The sequence below is a fragment of the Camelus bactrianus genome, chromosome 3 (assembly GCF_048773025.1).
Source record: "Camelus bactrianus isolate YW-2024 breed Bactrian camel chromosome 3, ASM4877302v1, whole genome shotgun sequence".
NCBI lineage: Eukaryota > Metazoa > Chordata > Mammalia > Artiodactyla > Camelidae > Camelus > Camelus bactrianus.
In genome coordinates this window covers 93,012,674-93,032,283 of record NC_133541.1, presented here as the reverse complement: position 1 = coordinate 93,032,283, position 19,610 = coordinate 93,012,674, and the positions used below count along the sequence as shown (strand labels likewise).

Here is a 19,610-nt window from a genome sequence, read left to right as displayed (position 1 = left end):
TTTAGTTTATTAAAATGTAGTTGGAGAAAAATAATTAGATGTAAGTAGCCTATATAAGAATCAAGATTTTTCTGATAAGAAAAGGCCTAAAATGATAAGTAAGTGGTTTGTAACTGAATTAACAGATAAATCATGGGATTATTTTTCTGTCAAGTTAGAGAATTATAATTCCTTAGATAGAGAAATAATTACTCTACAGAAAGCCTATACATGTAGGCCTCCAGCATTAAAATGATACCTCTTGAAATAGCTATTCATTCACTCACTTACTTAGCAAATTAATTGAAGTTCTATTATATTTCTTATCTCTCCCAGCTTCTCCCTATAGTATTTAGGAAGATACTGAAACATGGAAAACCAAAACAAAATATAAACTAAAATTTGTGATTAACAAGTTGTCATTCTGGGAGGAATTTACGGTTTACAAATTCAGTAATATTGAAAACAAAATTGGTACAATAACAGCACCTCGTGACTGGTGATCCTATCTGTTTAAGAAAATTAACTCTTTTAGGCACTTCTTTAATGTGGGACTTCTAGCAGAGATGCAGTGATAACTATGAATAGTGATCTATATTTTTTCCTAATTATTTTCCATTTTTAAAAAACTTTCTATGGTGTAATTTTTACATGTGTTTTATGACTGCTGTAATTTTCTATATGTGATTCCTCTAATTTAGTATATATCCTGAAGTTAATTTTTTCGACCCCTGAGTTGGAGGAGAGTTATCAACTTGGATCCTTAACTGTACAAAAAAATGAGTACTGTCTATAAACTGAGTAAATAATTGTCTGATGCATATGTAGTTCACATGTATATAGATTTTTTTTATTAATACTATATTGAATTCATAGTAGCTTCCAGTCATACTTTCTCAGTTACTGGATACTATTTTTTTTTTAAACATTGAAGAGGTATTCTTTTACTAGAATGATTTGGGAATTGCTGATATAGACCATATGTTTACAATTACTGTTTTTTTTAAATATATAGTAAATATATCAAAAATAAAATAAGAACCTCCCTTATACAGTTGGGACTTCCGGATTAGTGGGAAAAGTCAATTGAAGTAAGGAGTTTAAAAACTTGCATATGTTGTAACATTTTATTTTCAGCTCGAAATATATACATATGCATTCATCTGCAAGTCCTCTGCTACTCAGTATGTTTTACAGAGGGAATGGTGAATGTTATTTCTCCATCATGGGGCCAAAAAATTTAAAATGTTATGTAAAGTGAAAAAACATTGTAGGACTTAAATACTTTGCTTTCAAAAGATATATTTAAACGTTGGCTAGTTAGCAGATTTCTCTAAAGCAAAATCTGCAAATTTTTGAAACCTCAGATCACTTGCCCCATGTATAGAAAATATTTCTCCATTGTCTCTGGTGCTTTTGGCTATGTTGCTTTGAGGTTCTTAATGGTGACCAATCCTTGGCATGTTGGTGTTATGTTGGGAAAGCTTTTTACTTGTAGCCTAATTTAGCATTCCTCTTTGTCTCCCTCCCTTCCTCCATCCATGTTCCTTTTCTTCTCCAAGAATTTACGCTTTATCAAGTTCAAAATGTTTTCCAGTACTGGGGAGCAGTTTCACTAATTCTGCCTACATAAACTTTTGAAACTGGGCTGCCCTCTCTCCATTTCTTGCAAGAGCACAGGGTGTTAATGTTTTTTTCAGAGCTGGTCTGCATCATCTTGCATGTTTTATTTCAGTGAGACAACAGTGATGATTGAGGCTCAGGAGAGAACAACTAACATAGTGCCAGGTACATAGTATGGACTGTACAAATAATTATTGAATGAATGAACTTAAAATCTACAAGCTTGCTAAGTATACTGTATAGTAAGAGATTATTCCAGACCCTTTGTTGCTAAGTTGAAGTAAAAATATGTGGATGATTAATTAGAAGTAGGAGTAGGGGAAGAGAATAGATCAGTTGATATTTATTTACAAATGTATGAAATTCAATCTTAAGATGATTGATGAAGCAAGAAGTCAAATAGGAAAAAAAAAAAGATGAATTATTTAGGTAATGTGTTGAGATAGAAGCTAGCATTTAGCCTGGTGTTTCTCAGTTTTTTGTGTTTTTTTAAAATTATTGTCCTCCTAGGGAGCTTTCCTTAAGACATTTTTTTCCTTAATTGCCACTACCCCGGCTGTGAAAAAAAAATTTTTAAGGCACCAGATAAACCACAGATGTACTGTGTATTTTCCTATGTAATATGCCCCTTTGGAGGGCCACACCCATTGTAATATCTAAAATTTTTGGAGGGATCTTCTTTCCCCCCTTCTCCCCACGCAGAACCAAATTTCCCTCCATGGAAGCCATCTTGTTCTCACTGAGAATGCATATTTTAGTCCTAATTTAGTAGCCAGTAACGTACGTTATAGAAATTCATATGGTCTTCTGAGTTGCTATGTCAGTGCCTAAAGGGACATGTCTATTTATTGTTTATTTCCTATTAGCATTCTTTTAAGATGTCAGGTAAAAAACATGCAGAGCAGATATGCTGACATAAACTATAAATAACCCCTGGGTAGAGTCTTAAAATAGTTTGTGGTTCATCACTGAGCAGTTTTCTTACTAATGTTTTAATTAATATTATGCTGAACACAATAGCTTAATACTGAGGAAAGTTTTGCTGTAGTATATAGATAATTTTTTGTAACTGGTGATGGTGTGCTTATCACTGTTAATGATTTGGCTTGTTATGTCTTCAGTTAAATTTTGATAAAAAGAGACAACACGATGATGTGGAATATGTGGTGGATTAGATATGAGAAGACTTAGATTCTAGTATAATAAAGGATCATTCTAAAGCCTTGGACTTTCCATGTCTTGACTATTGTAAATAGTGCTGCTGTGAACATTGGGTTGCTTGTATCTTTTCAAATTAGAGTTTTGTATTTTTTCCAGATATATAGCCAGAAGTGGGATTGCTGGATTATATGGTAGCTCTATTTTTAGTTTTCTTAAAGAACTTTCATAGTTTTTTCCATAGTGGCTATACTAATTGACATTTCCACCAACAGTGTATGGGAGTTTCCTTTTCTCCACACCCTCTCCAGCATTTACTTTTTGTAGACTTTTTGATGATAGTCATTCTGACCAGTGTAAGATGATACCTCATTGTTTTTTGCTTTGCATTTCTCTAACAATTAGCAATGTTGAAATCTTTTCATATGTATGTCTTCTTTGGAGAAATGTCTGTTTAGATCTTTTGCCCATTTTTTGATTGTTTTTTTTTTTGAGTTGATTGAGTTTGTATATTGTAACCCCTTGTTGGTTGCATCATTTGTAAATATTTTCTCGCATTTCATAGGTTGTCTTTTCATTCTGTTTGTGGTTTCCTTTGCTCTGCAAAAGTTTTTAAGTTTAATTAGGTTCCATTTGTTTATTTTTGCCTTGGGAGACTGATCTAAGAAAATTTTGCTACAATTTATGTCAAAGAATGTTTTGCCTATGTTCTCTTCTAAGAGTTTTATGGTGTCGTGTCTTATATTTAGGACTTTAAAATCATTTTGAGTTTATTTCTATGTATGGTGTGAGGGAATGTTATAATTTCATTGCTTTGTATATAGCTGTCCAGCTTTCCCAACACTGCTTGTTGGAGAGACCATCTTTTCCCCATTGTGTATTGTTGCCTCCTTTGTCATAGATTAATTAACTACAAGTGTTTATTTCAGGGCTCTCTATTCCATTTCATTGATCTATATGCCTATTTTTATGCCAGTACCACGCTGTCTTGATTACTGTAGCTTTGTAGCATTGTCTGAATTGTGGAAGGAGTATACCTCCAGCTTTGTTCTTTTTCCTCAGGATTGCTCTGGCACTCTTTGTGGATCCATATAAATTTTAGGATTGTTTGTTCTAGTTCTGTGAAAAATGCCCTTGGTATTTTGCTGGGGATCGTGTTAAATCTGTAGATTGCTTGGTGTACAGCATAGTAATTCACAATTTTTAAAGGTTATTCTCCATTATAAGTTTTATAAAGCATGATCTGTATTCCCTGTGCTGTACAGTATATCCTTGTAGCTTATTTATTTTATACATACTAGCTTGTATCTCCTAGTCCTCTACCCTTGTCTTGCTCCTCTCCCTTCCTATTCCCCACTGGTAACCACTAGTTTGTTCTTTATATGTGGGAATCTGTTTCTTTTTTGTTATATTCACTAGTATGTTTTATTTTTAGATTCCACATATAAGTGATAATCACAGTATTTATCCTTCTCTGTCTGACTTACTTCATAAGCATTTGAGGTTATAAAGTGTTCTGGAATTAGTAGTGATGGTTGTATAACTTAGTGAATATTCTAAAAAGCACTGAATTGTATACTGTAAAAGGTGAATTCTATAGTATATGAAGTTTATCACAACAATAGAAGTTAGAATGCTTTTCTCCTGAACTTATCTAAGCATTTGTAAAGTTTTATCTATTAATTCAAAATAAGACTATTTAATAGCTAAAGTTATATAGAAAGAAAGAGTATCTATGCATTCATGGCACACAAAGATTTCTTAAACAACACAAAAGTTACTAAGCATAAAAGGAAAAAAACTGATACATTGGATTTCATCAAAATTTAAAACCTGCACATCAAAAGACAAAATTTTTATAAAGTCAGTCATAAACAGGAAGAACTTATTTGCACTGTATTTAATTGACAAAGAAATTGTAAATAGCCTAGTCAAAGAACTCTTAGAAAGCAATAAGATAAACAATTTGTCTGATTTTTAAATGGGTAAAAAGGCTTGGGCATTTCACATAAGAAGACATATCAATGATGAATGAACAAAGCACATGGAAAAGATACTAAGAGTATTAATCATCAGAAATGCAAACTAAAACGTTTTCACAACCATTAAAATGGATAAAATTAAAAGGACTAATAACACTAGTTGTTGGGAAGAATATGAAGCACTTGGAACTCTTATACATTGTTGGTAGGAGTATAAAAGGGTACAAACCATTTTGGAAAATTATTTGGCAGCTATGATCCAGCAATTCTTTTCATAGGTACTTATCCAGTAGAAAATACATGTTCAAAGACTTTCATAGATACACTTTCTGCAGCTTTATTCGTAACAGCAAAAAAACTGGGAACACCACAAGTGACCATCAATGGGAAAATGGATAAACAAGTTATGATACACTTCTACATGGAAATACTACTCAGAAATAACAAGGAATGAACTACCAGTCATGACATATATGAACTCTAAAACAGTGTCGAGTGAAAAAGATCCAGACACAAAAGCATGCATATTGGGATTTCCATTTGTATGTAGTTTAAGACTAGGTAAAGCTAACCTATGGCGATAGCAATCAAAGTAATGCTTTGCCGGAGGCAGGGTGTAAAGAGAATGGACTAGAAAAGAAAATGAAGGAATTTTCTGGAGTGACTGAAATGTTCTATTCAGCCTGATGGAACTAACAACAGACAGCTCCTGGAATGGAAGTTCTCCTGTTTCTTGGCAACTATCACATAAGTTATAGTGTGATCCGTTCACCAGATTAGTATCTCCATCATACAATTCATTATTTTCTCTGTTTCCGTCTCCTCCTCATCTCACTCACTCCATTAATCTTTTTAATTGTGAAATACAATGCATGCATAAAAATACATAAAACAAATACAGTGGCTTTTTTATTTTGGTACTGTAAAGGGAATATCTGTGTAAACATTATCCAGTCAAAAAATTGAACATAATGCCACAGTCCTTTTGTTGTGTCCCTTTTTGATTAAACCCCCACCTAACTCCCAGAGATACCCACTCTCCAAACTTTTGAAACCATCATTTCCTTTGTTTTCCTTGTAGTTTTATTATTTATTTATTTTATTTTTTAAAAGCCCGTTTCTTTCTTTTTTTTTTAATTATTTATTTTTGATGGAGGAGGTAATTAAGTTTATTTCTTTCTTTCGTAATGGAGATACTAGGGATTGAACCCAGGATATTGTGCATGCTAAGCGGGCACTCTACCACTGAGCCATACCCTCTGCCTTCCTTGTAGTTTTAAAAACTAAAAATATATCCCTTGATAAAACTTACTTGATTTAAACCTTTCTATAAATGATGAAATATAGTAACTATTTGTGTGTATGTATCATTGTGTGTCATTGTCTTCTTTCTTTTGTGCAGGGTCCATCTATGTTTTTGCCTATAGCTGAAGTTCATTTATTCTGTTTGTTGTGTAGTTTCATAGTCTGAATATACTATATTTACTCATTCTATTGGTAAGAATATGAATTTTCAGGTTTCAACTGTTTTGAACAGTGCTGCTATGAACATTCTTGTATAATGGTATACTTTTCTGGAATGGAATTGTTGGGGAGAACTTTAGTTTTATGATATTTTGTCTGTTTGTTATTTATATGTATTTTTAAAAATTGTTCCCTTAATAAGAGTATGCCAGTTTTCACTCATACTGGCTATATTTAAGAATTTCTACCCCTTTTGGTCATTCATCACTTTTATTTGTTTTTGTTTTATAAGTAATTAGCTGCTGTTATTTAAACTGAAAACTGCTTCTGTTTTTACATTTCCATATTAAATAAATAGTAACAAAAGTATTTAAAAATGTGGGTTAACCTTACACTATCTGGATCCATACCATGAAGTTAATCTGTATTTTCATTATGTTAAATGTACTTACATATTTTTATTATTAGCCTTTTTTAGATTTATGTGGGATGACTACATTTTATATACACTGAGGAATACTTAGCACAACTTTTATTCTTTCTTATCAATCTGAAATGTCATAGCTGTATAAATTTTCAGCCCTAAACTAAATAGTGGTGTTTTTTATAAAGATCTTATGTATATTCTTGAGCAGTAATTCAACTCTGGGTTTTAATATAATAGGTTTTATTTCTAAGAGTTTCTGTGGAATATTTATTAAAATAATTCTAATGGATCTTTATTTTTTTGTTAAAGTTGGCCTTTGTCAGAATTTGATCCAAGCCAGATTCGGCTGATTGTATATCAAGACTGTGAAAGACGAGGAAGAAATGTCTTGTTTGACTCCAGTGTTAAAAGGAAAAATGAGGACATAACAGTTTCGGTGAGCATTATTACTGATTTGGTTGAAATGTAATGTCAAGTATTTTAATTCAAGAAAGAATGAGTAAGATTTCAATTATGGTACTTTTATTTGTCAGTACAAAATACCTTCACTATGTTTTTAAAATTTAGAGAATTGATTTTGAGAATTTTTAAAGGAAAAACACTTGTATTTTTTGTTGTTAGTCTAGTACCAGAAAATACTTAAGTTTGACATTTATTTACTTATATATATATATATTTGCTTATATAATTGTATTGTGAGATATGACTAGAGCTACAGGGACTCTTAAAGAGAATCTGGTCCAAATCTCTCCTGTAGGAATTGTGGAAAGTGTGACCTAGAGAGTTGAAATTAGTTGTCTGAAGATACAAAGCAAGTTAAACCTCTAGCCCTTAGTCCATCATATTTTCCCATACCATTCAGCAGTATCAAGAAGATTTGTTCTGTTAACTCTGATCATCATATTTTGAATTATGTTATGACTAGTTTAGCATTAGTACATGGCCATTCTCTTGATCGTCCAAGAAAACCCAAGAAAAATCCTGTTATCTTTGCTGATGCTACTTCCCTTACACTTTCATGCATAAAGGCTCTCAGTCCCCTGGAGCGATAATCTGGAAATGGAAGCCTGGAATTATGTTTTCTCCCCTCCGTTAAATTGACAATTTTCACTAACATTTCAGTAAACAACAGAAAACAAAATACTTTGGGAAAGCTTTTCCTACCAGTAGAATTGTATACTAAGGCAAATAACTATTTATTTTTTGAGACGTGGGGGAGTTTGTATTTGAAATTTTGGGTTCTTTGGGAAAATTTTGATATATTGGCCATGTCTGTTGTCTTATTTACAACAGCATCCTCAACATCTGTATAGTGACATACAATAAGTACTTGTCTAATTTTTGAGTTATTTTGATTGTCAGATTTTAGGATCTTCTGATTAGTAACACATTTCTTAATTTTCTGGAGATTGTACTTTGTTTAGATTTATTAAATATTATCTGGACACTTTTTTCAATCTGACAAAAAAAACTGCAAAATTTTCTTAAAATATTGTTTATTTGTGCAAGTAACTACAAAGCACTGGGTACTCGGAGATTTAACAGTCTCTGCCCTCTTGGTGCCTGCAGTTAGGCGTTCTTTTAGGGGCAGTTAACGTTGAACAATAAATAAACAAATAATTCCAAAATTGAAAGAAATACACAAAATTCTTACGAGATTCCACAGGAAGGAACTCATTTTTCATCATTTTGTATGTAGGGGTGTTAAGAAAGGTTACACTGAGGAAGTGAAATTTAAGCTGACATCTGAAGAAACTGAAGACATCGTGTAGGGAATGAATATTCCTGTTAGCTGGACCTGCAAATGCAGTCTACAAAGAGACTTAGGAGCTTTGTGAATTGAAGGATCTGAAAGAAGGCTAGTCTGGCTGGAATGATAGTAAAGTAGCTAGAGATGAAGTTGGAGAGAGAGGGAGCAGTAGCCAGAGGATTCAGGGCCTTTTAGATCTCTGGGGTAGAAGTGTATATTGTATCCTAAGTGTATATTGTAGCCTTAGTTTATATGTTCCTAATAAATTCTATTTTTTTAAAAGTATTTTGGCAAAAGCTACAAAGCTGAAAACATAAAGAAAAGAGTTTCTTCAATCTGGACATTTGTTTTCTTTAAACAGAGGGAAGCCATTAAAGAGATCTGGTTTACATTTCAAAAAATCACTTTGGTAGAGAGTCCAGAAATACACTCACACATATGTGGTCAGTTAACTTAAGACAAAGGAGCCAAGGAATGTACAGTGGGATAGGACAGTCTCTTCAATAAATGATACTGGAAAACCTGGACAGCCACATGCAAGAGAATGAAACTGGACTACTCTCTAACACTGTGGACAAAAACTAATTCAAAATGGTTCAAAGTCTTGAATGTAAGACCTACTGAAACCATTAAACTAGAAGAAAATGTAAGCAATAAGCTCCTTGGTATTGGTCTTTGCAATTATTAAGTTTGTTTGGTTTTTTTTTTTTTGATTTGAGACCAAAAGCAAAGGCAACAAAGGCAAAAATTAACAAGTGGGATTACATCAAACTGAAAAGTGTCTGCACAGCAAAGGAAACCATCAACAAAATGAAAAGGGAGCCTACCAAATTGGAGAAAATATTTGCAAATCATGTATTTCATAAGGGGTTAATATCCAAAATAGATGAAGAACTCGTACAACTCATTGGCCAAAGAAAACAATCTAACTGAAAAGTGGGCAGAGGATCCAAAAGGACATTTTCTAGAAAAGACATACAGATGGCCAACAGGTACATGGAAAGGTGCTCAACATTGCTAATCAGGAAAATGTTAATCAAAACCGCAATGATGTATCACCTAAACTTGTTAGAATGGCTGTTAGGAAAAAGGCAAGAAATGACAAATGTTGGTGAGGGTGTGGAGAAAAGAGAACCCTTGTGCACTGTTGATGGGAATGTAAGTTGGTGCAGCCACTATGGACAACAGTATGAAGATTCCTTAAAAGATTAAAAATAGAACTATCATATGATCCAGCAATTTCACATCTGGGTATTTATCTGAAGAAAATGAAAACACTGACTTAAAGAGATATCTGCACTCCCATGTTCATTATAACATTGTAATAGCCAAGCACGAAAGCAGACTAAGTGCCCATTGATCAGCATAAAAAAGAAGGAAGCCTTGCCATTTTTTGGCAACACAAATGGACCTTGAGGGTATTATGCTAAGTGAAGTAAGTCAGACAAAGAAAGACAAATAACTGTATGATTTCACTTATCTGTGGAATCTAAAAAACTGAACTGCTAGGAGAACAGATAGGTGGTTGCCAGAGGCAGGCTTGGGGAGTGGGAAACATGAGTGAAGGGAGTCAAAATGTACAAACTTTCAGTTATAAAATAAGTAAGTCATGGGGATGTAATGTACAGTATCGTCACTGTAGTTAATAATACTGTATTACATATTTGAAAGTTGCTAAAAAGAGTAGATCTTCAAAGATCTCATAACAAAAAAAATTTTTTTTTGTAGCTAGGTATAGTGATGAATGTTAACTAGACTTATTGTAATCATTTTGCAGCATATACAAATACTGTATCATTACGTTGTATATCTGAAACTAATGTGTCAGTTATAGTTCACTTTTTAAAATTTAGTTTAAAAAAATTGCTTTGTTATGTAGAGAAAATTTGGATGTGAGGTGGTGAGGGAGAAGGAAGTGTTTGTTGAATTCAGTGTTTTGGTTTTGATAGCTGAGTAGTGAGATACCTAAGTCAGAATTGTAGATGGTCAAACAGACAGTTGAAATCTAAGGCTAGTTGCAAATGTAATAAGCATGTCTTCTTTGTATTTAGACTGGTAATAAATAGCCCAGTAGAATTTGAGACTGACAGATTAACAATGATTGATTAATCAAAACTCTCTTGATTATTTTTTTAGCAAATATTCATTGAAGTTTCTTTTTTTGTTCTTGATACTGTTGCATTGAATTGCAGCATAGACCTCTTCTTTACTATTTGTCTTGATTAATGCTGTTCACTGTTTTGTTACCATTCTTCCCTTTTGTCTCCAACAGAAATGACTTATGCTTTTTCTTGAATCCTCCCTGCCCACCTTTTCTGGGATGATGCTTCTTTAGTCTTACTAGTTTTCTCTCCTTCTGAGGTCTCCTCCTTCCCTTTCAGTTAGCTTTTTTCCTTTGCCTGCAAATTTTCACAAAGCCTCTTTACCCAACACCAACAAAATGATTATCCTTTTACTCTTTCTTTCATGTGTACTTTCTTCTTTTTCTGTCTGTCTGCCTCTTTTTGTCCCTCTCAGTCTTCCTTCTCAGTGATAGTTTGTGTCTTTTAATCTCTCTGCCTCACTATATCTCAGACTCTCCTCAGTCTCTCCTTTTTATCTTTTTGTCTCTCCTTGATGTCTCTTTTTGCCCTCATCTCTGTGTCTCTTAGTCTCCTCTCTGTCTCTGTGTCTCAGTAGTAATTTGTCTACTGGCTGTAATCTTATACCATGCACTCATCCCTCAGTCCTCTGAAATTTTCCTGTCAGGCTACTTTTTCAAACTTTTCTCTAGACTCATCAGTGACTAGAAATCAAATAGCTTTGAATATTTCTAGTCTCACTTGTTTTATATGTATATTCTCATCCTGTGTGCCACTTTCCTTGATGAAGGTTTATCATCTTTCAAGGTTAATTTTATCACAGCTTTATGAATCCTTTCTGATTCCTCTCGGTATATTTCTTTTCTCCTCCATCAGATTTCTCATAGACTTTTGTTGATAGTCTTTCATAGACTTCTATGTCATAGCTAGAGGTGTACATATGTTTGTTATTTAATTGCAAAAAGAGTTAAAATTTTATTATTCACCTTTTTTCCTTACCTGCAGACTGACTCATTTGTGGTAAATACTGAGAATATATTTTGATCAATTTTAATTACAGTTAGGAAGTTTATTATCAAAATCCTGTAAATACTTTCATAAAGATTTTATATGTTCCTTTTGAACACTACAGAACACACTGTTTTCCCCAAATTGCAACATGTTGGAATCATTAAGTGATTTTTTTTCATTGGCTTTACTGTACCTAAACCCTTGAAACATCAAATCATATGGGTTCTATATAGTCAAAGAAGGATTGTGTGATGTAAATGATAATTTCAGTCATCTTACACAATATTTTGTGCCCATACATAATGATGTAGTTTAGGCATTAGTAGTTTCCTGAATATTATCTTGTAATTCTGAAATAAAATCATATTAATCAATATATAGTTTTCTCAGAGTGTGTATTTTCCAACTGTATTATATTCTGTGAAAAAGAACTTGAATATTCAATGATTTTAATCAAGAAACTTGTTTATAAAATTTTTTTTTTTACGCTTGATCCTCAGACCTTATTCATCTTACAGCTGAAATGTAAAAATTACTGAAATGTGGTTTCTTTGAATAGTGATACAGCCAAATGGACCAAGTGTGATATGATCACATGATACTGTCTTTATCCTGGACATTGTTTTTGTGTTAACAATAATGCAGTGCTATTTCATGTGTTCCCAGTGAAGTCACATGATTATGCACGTTTCATCCTTCATTGGTTGTACACAGGAATAAAATTGTACATCAGCAGGTTCACATCATTTTGGAAAGAAGAATACAAATTATAATGTGTGAGAGTTTTGTATACTCCAAAGCATTGTACAGATGCTAATAGTTGAATCTTTATTGTGATACAAAATTTGGAACATAGGATTTGGTTAGGTAATTAAATCTATATAAAAATTAATATACAGGAACCATTAAGCTCAGTATATACAAATAATTTCCAACTAGATGATATAAAGGAAGCTAAGGCTCCATTTAAAATAGCAACTTTTTAAAAGTGCCTGTTCATAAACTTAACAAAACCTATACGTTTAGAAGTCTCCTGAGGTACATAAATGCTTACTTGAGCAAATGAAGAGGCAAAATACATCCTTGGGTAATATACTCAGTGCCATAAAGCTGTCCATTCAAAGTTGCTTCATAGAATAATGCTGTCTCAATAAAAATGCCAACCTTACTGTTGTTATTGTTGCTGTTATTTTTGGTGGAAATGGTGTCTGGAACTAGATAGCAGATTCTAAAGTTCAAATGGAAAAAAATCAGCAGTAATAGGTTGGAAAACCAGAAGAAGAGTAGTGAGGATGAATTAGCTCTACCAGATTTGAAAATATACTATGAAGTGTTAGTAATTTTTAAAAACATGTTACTGGAACATAAACAGACAAACAGACTAATGGAATGAAATAGAGGATTATTTAGAAATCTAAAAAATGTCAGAATTTAGTATATGATAAAGGCATCATCTTGAATCAATGTGGTAAAGATTAATAAGGGATATTGAGACAGCCATTTAGAAGAAGGATAAACTGATTCATATCTCAAGTATATGAAAATTTAAATGTAAAAAAACCCTAGACTGTTACACAAAAGAAAGCATGACTTAAGTTCTTTTGTAACTGGAATAGAAAACACCTTCCTAGCTATGACTTAGACTCCAGAAACTGTAAAGTAAAAGACTTACAAATTCGACAACCAAATTAAAAAAAAAGAGAAAACTTGGATGGTGAACAAAACGGAGCAAAAGCAAGCAAACAGATAAGCAAAAAAGAAAAAAAAACACCATAAGGAAAATTAAAAGACAAATGATATCCTGGGAAAACATTTTTATAGCGTATAAGACCAGCTGGTAATCTTTCTATATAAAGAGTTCCTAGAAGTCAAGACAGAAGTACTCAGTAGAAAATTGGGTGAAGTAAACTGACCATACTTCAGTAAGAATATGTATATACATATGAAAATTGGGTGAAGGTTAAGAGCAGTGAGTTCACATACAAATGGCCATTACACATTTAATAAGATTCTTCCTCTCATCCGTAATAAAGGAAATGAAAATGAAAACTATTTTATTTATTTATTTATTTTAGTTCTTTCCTTTTAGATTGGCAAAAATGAAAATGTTGAATGACAGCACTTTGCTGTTAGAGTGAGTGAAATGATATCCATGGAGGGTAATTGGGCAGTATCTACCAAAGTTATATGTGTTTATGTTTCAAGAGAGCAGTCCTTCCAGCGATGTCATTAACTTATGACTGATTAAATAAGCTATAGATATTTACACAGTGGCACACTCTGCAACTGTATTAAAAAAAAAAAGAAATAGGAAAATTTCTAAAGATAGATGAAAAGATTTTCTATGATGTTAGTGGAAAATAAAGCAAGGGCAGAACTGAATCACTTACCTTTTCTGAAGAGTAGAGGAAATGGAATATGCTTGTATTTGCCAAAAGAAATACTGGAAGGATAATAATAGTCCTGTAGGAATGATTTTACCTATTGGGAATGTGTGGAGTGGGGAAAAAGGGTCATTCAAGAAGAGTGGGACCTAGATTTCTTTCTGTTAAGAAAGATTGAATTAATCAAAGATTCAATTAACCTAAGAAGGAAAAAAAATTTTATTGGAGCCATACTGAGGGTTATAACCTGGGAGACAAGTTCTCAGAAGTTCTGAGAATATTCCACTTCAGGAGCTAGATACGCAGTTTTATACATTTTTGAGACAAAGAGTCATATATCATATTGTCAGGTTAGAATTATAAAGTTCATCAGAAATGTTTTAGTCAGGTATGCAGGTACAGAATGAGACTTCAGTCAATGTTGACCCCCTGTACAGGATGAGAAAGAAATAATAATATTAAAAATTATAATGCTGGTGCCACACGAAAGGGACCATTTTTCTTAAAGATTGATTACATTCTCCTTCACTGAGGGAGTCTGGTTAATGTATAATGCAGATCACATTGGGAAATGTGTGTTTCAATTCTGATTTGATTGTCCTGCCGTAGAGAAATTTTAGATCTATAAGGCATTGTATATAGAAATATATGTAAAAGCGCGCTCTGTCTCTGTCTCTGTCTCTGTCTCTGTCTCTCTCTCTCTCTCTCTCTCACACACACACACACACACACACACAGACACACAACTCTAGATCCTTTTCTCCCACCAACTTCCCAGCTGTCTTGTGTCTTCTCTTTACCATTCTGAAGTCATGGCTTTTTGGAACCAAACAGCAACAACTTCAGTGGAAGATGATATAGTGAGGGGACATGGCACAGTAGACATGGGCCTTCTGTCAGCAAAAATCTGCTTCTGTCCTGGAACTGATGTATATTTGTCCCTTTCTTCATTTAGCAGATTGCTTTTTTTTTTTTTTTTGAGGGAGATACTGTTTTATTTATTTATTTAACTTTTTTTAATTGAGTTATAGTCATTTTACAATGTGTCAAATTACAGTGTAGAGCACAATTTTTCAGTTATACATGAACATACATATATTCATTGTCACATTTTTCTTCACTGTGAGCTACCACAAGATCTTGTATGTATTTCCCTGTGTTATACAGTATAATCTTGTTTATCTGTTCTACATTTTGAAATCCCAGTCTGTCCCTTCCCACCCCCCGCCTCCTGGGCAACCACAAGTTTGTATTCTATGTCTATGAGTCTGTTTCTGTTTTGTATTTATGTTCTCTTTTTTTTTTTTTTTAGATTGCACATATGAGCGATCTGATCTGGTATTTTTCTTTCTCTTTCTGGCTTCTCTTAGAATGACATTCTTCAGGGACATTCATGTTGCTGCAAATGGTGTTATGTTGTCAGTTTTTATGGCTGAATGGTATTCCATTGTATAAATATACCACATCTTTATCTAGTCATCTGTTGATGGACATTTAGGCTATTTCCATGTCTTAGCTATTGTAAATAGTGCTGCTGTGAACATTGGGGTGCAGGTGTCATTTTGAAGTAGGGTTCCTTCTGGATATATGCCCAGGAGCGGGATTCCTGGGTCATATGGTAAGTCTATTCCTAGTCTTTTGAGGAATCTCCATACTGTTTTCCACAGTGGCTGCACCAAACTGCATTCCCACCAGCAGTGTAGGAGGGTTCCCTTTTCTCCACAGCCTCTCCAGCATTTGTTATTTGTGGACTTTTGAATGATGGCCATTCTGACTGGTGTGAGGTGATACCTCATTGTAGTTTTGATTTGCATTTCTCTGATAATTAACGATATTGAGCATTTTTTCATGTGCCTATTGATCATTTGTATTTCTTCCTTGGAGAATTGCTTGTTTAGGTCTTTTTCCCATTAGCAGATTGCTTCTTGATTCAGAGATTGGGCATACACAGTTACCTGAACCTGGAATGTCTTTCTACCCTCCCATTCTTCTTTCACCTTCACTCCTGTGCTTTTTTGTAGTCCTAGCTTAAATGTCACTACCTTGATCTGTCTAGACTAAGTTAAGTCCTTTCTTGGGCAGTGCACTTAAACATCGTTGCTTCTTAACCTCTTCATCAGTAAAATGGGGATAATAATAGAACCTACTTCATAGACTTGTTGTGAGGAATAAGGAGTAAATACATGTAAAACTGAGTAGTACCTGACCACATGATAGTGAGTTAGCCGTTGTTGTTCTTATTATTACTTTTATTAGACTTAATTGAAATATGTATTTAATCATACATATTTATCTAACTGATTGTTAAATGTCTCTTTCTCCTGTTAGATTGTTAGTTCCCCAAGGGAAAGGACTGTTTTATTCACTTCTATTCCCTAGTGCTTAGTACACATAGTGCTCAGTTTTGTTGACTGATAACGGTGGTTTGCAATAGTAGATAAATCAGGCCAACTGAATTTTGATTCTAAATACATTATAGACTCACTAGCTCTTGTAACTTTTGTGAAGTTAACCTCTCTAGGCTTCAGGTTTTTCTTCAGTAAAATTGGGTTATAACATCTACTGTTTACTTATTTATATTTATAGAGTTTATATAAAAGATGCTTAAATTATTTATAGAAAACATACTTGAGAGCCTAGCATTTTGTTTGTGATCAGTAAGTAGCAAAGTTACTAAGATGTGGCCAAGACTATCAGGCCTAAAGATACCGATATATTTAGTGAGTGCTTAAATGAAATAATATAAATGCAAATATCTAGCTAAGGTCTTGACTCCAGAGTAGACATTGTTATTTTAAATTCCCACTTTAACTGTTTTCTTATAATATTTATAACTACAAATCAGAAAGCATGTGCTAGTTCTAGACACTGTATAGGGGCACCTTTTAAATGTATTTTTATGTAAGTGTATAGTGAGAGACACACATGCATACACTGCTCTTAAGAGTCACAAGTAACCTACCCATTATGTAGGGTTTTTTTCCCCTATTCACAGGTTAGAGAGGTCAGGTAACTTGCCCAGAAAACCAGGAGTTATTTAAATTCAGGCCTATTTAGTTTTAAAGCCCTTGTTCTTTTTACCTTACTGTGCTGTCTTTTTACGTTTTGGTTAGAGGTGATTTTGGAATTACCACATGTTCTCTTCTTTTACAATGCCTTTGGTGATAGTGGCAACTATAAAACAATTAGTCTTCAAAAAATTGTGATTTCAGTCAGATTATTTCTTCTCAAAGCCTACCTGAGGTCTTTTATATGGAAGAATGAACATACTGGTATCTGTGATAAAGCATTCCAATAGTTTTAGGAGTACAAAGACCTTGGTGGAGTGCAACTTTACTGGTTGTGAACAGTGAAAGCTCTAGAATCTGTTGGGTACGGGGAGGAGAAGAAGAGTCATAAAAAAATAGAAATAGATTCTTCTCTACTGGACAGCACAACTTTCTGGTCCTAAGCTCAGCTCTTATTAAAAATTTAACCGTTCAGTGCATAGATACATTCTCATTTCAAAAGATTAAACTTATATGTATGTATGTACAGTAAAGTGTGTCTCATTTGCATTTTTCCTCCTATTCTTACATTTTTTCTTAAAGTTTTTTCCATAAAAATTTTACTTAAATTAGCTTGTAATGAGTTTATTATATTTAAATGAATTAATAAATATTATAAAATTTCTCCATTTTAATTTCTTATATGGGAAATACATTAATACATATAACATAAAACAAAAAGGCCTTTGGGGTCCTCAGTAATTTTTAAGAGCATGAAGAGGTTTTTAGATCGAATAATTTGAAAACTGCTGCAGTATATTATTAAGTCACTAACAATGAACATTGTGCCAGACCATTGTGAATATAGAAAAATTCCCATGATTAAATAATTTTGGTGAGAAAAGCACAGTAAAAAGCTCCACAAATATTATAGTTATGAAACAAGGAATAGAAAACAGTACTGGAAAAAATACAGTAAAATGCAAATACTCATTATATTAAGGTTATATTATTTTGAATTTTATTTCATCCATGGTTTTTCCAAAGATTTTTTATGCTATAATTTATGTGTGGTGGAAAATCTGTTAAAATATGAATGGGAATACTCTCTCTTTCAGAAACTCTGTACTGATGCTCAAGTTAAAGTCTTTGGGAAATGCTGCCAACTGAAACCTGGAGGAGACAGTTCTTCCTCTTTGGATAGTTCCATGACTTCATCTTCTGATGTAAAAGACCAGTGTGCTAAGTACCAGGTCAGATCACTGATGTCATTTATTTATTCATTCACAAATATTTTTGAGTACCTACAGTGTATTGTGTACAATCCTAGGGACTGAGGGTAAAATGTGGATTAGTCCTTACCTTCCTGGAACTTACAATGTAGCTGGGGAAACAGATAGTTAAACACGTAAGTTTATTAACTTTGATAAATCTTAGGATAGGGGAAGTACAGAGAGTTTTGGGCACAGGTAGCAGGGGTATTTTCTCTTTATTTCTTGTTTCATGTTTTTGGGGCTACCAGAATAATTTCTTATTTTATATACTATTTCATTATTGAAATATGAAGATTAATGCAAAATGAAACAGTTTGAGATTAAAATGTGGCTGAAGTATATGCTATGAGAAATGCACAGTTTCATTTTTCAAAAGTAATGTAGCTCTTTTAAAACACAGAATTAAACAAATCAGTAACTACGTAGGAACTTCTCTATAAACTTGTATTTTACATAGAATCAGTGCTTAGTTTCATACTAAGCAAATGTCATCTGATGTGAATTTATTTGTATTATCCAAGTTTGCATGAACGAATCACAAGTATTTTATGATTAGCAGTACCAAAATAGAATCCTAGACTTCTAAATTATTCATAATAGGTAATTATATTTGGATAGGAATTGACCCTGATACCATATAAGTGTGGCAGTATATGTGAAAGAACTCTAAAGTTATAAAAATCCAGATACTAGTCTGTCCTATGTAGTTGCCCTGCCCTCCTCTGTTTCTCCTCCACCTTAGGCATGATACCCTGGTAAGTTCCTAATAGTACTGTGTAACATCATCACACTTATGCCAATTTGGAAGTTCTCTAATTTGATCAATTGTACAAACTTGCCGTCCTTCCTGTTATTATGCAGTGAAGTATGAGTATTAGCAGATGCACCCAGAAACCCCGAAGCAGGGAGTGATTATAATTCTCATTTTGCATTAAAATCCGTAGAGTTTTTTTTTTTTAAGTAAAAATTCCCAGGCTGTGTGTCCAGATAGTCTGATAGTAGGTTCATTATCATCCTGGAAATCCTGTTTTTTAGGAAGAAGGCATTGAATTATTGTAACATACAGTTTACTACACTTGATAAGATGTGATTTCAAGTAACTAGGACATTATCCTTGATTTACAGAATATTACAGATTATTGCTCCCAGCAGTGATTACTTAGAAAGAACTGACCTTTTAAGAGCCTTTAAAAAAAAAACACATTAAATATAATAGCACTTTCTTTATTATTATCTTCATTGTAGATTGTATCATATTAAAATATACGTAACATTAGTGACATTCATGATAACTATTTGGTATAAGAGCAGGCAGAGAGAACCTTTAATAGCAAACTATGTAGTTTGATAAAATTTGAACACCAATTTTACTGTATTTTGCATTCTAAGGATTATTTATTTATAGTATTAAAATATATAAATTCCTTGATATTTAAATTTGTGTAGCTTGCTTAATATATGAAATAATATTTTTAGTCAAAATAAGAATG

General features: G+C 33.0%; 1 protein-coding gene across 3 annotated transcripts in view; it reads left to right on the top strand.

Annotated features, from left to right (window-relative positions):
* FNIP1 (folliculin interacting protein 1) overlaps positions 1-19,610 on the top strand; it is a 111,723-nt gene that overhangs the window by 41,145 nt on the left and 50,968 nt on the right. For all 3 annotated transcript variants that reach the window (XM_010971577.3, XM_010971576.3, XM_045507763.2), the window contains exons 2-3: positions 6,943-7,069; positions 17,965-18,099. In XM_010971577.3, coding sequence (XP_010969879.2) covers positions 6,943-7,069; positions 17,965-18,099 — 262 coding nt within the window. The remainder of the gene's footprint in view (positions 1-6,942; positions 7,070-17,964; positions 18,100-19,610) is intronic.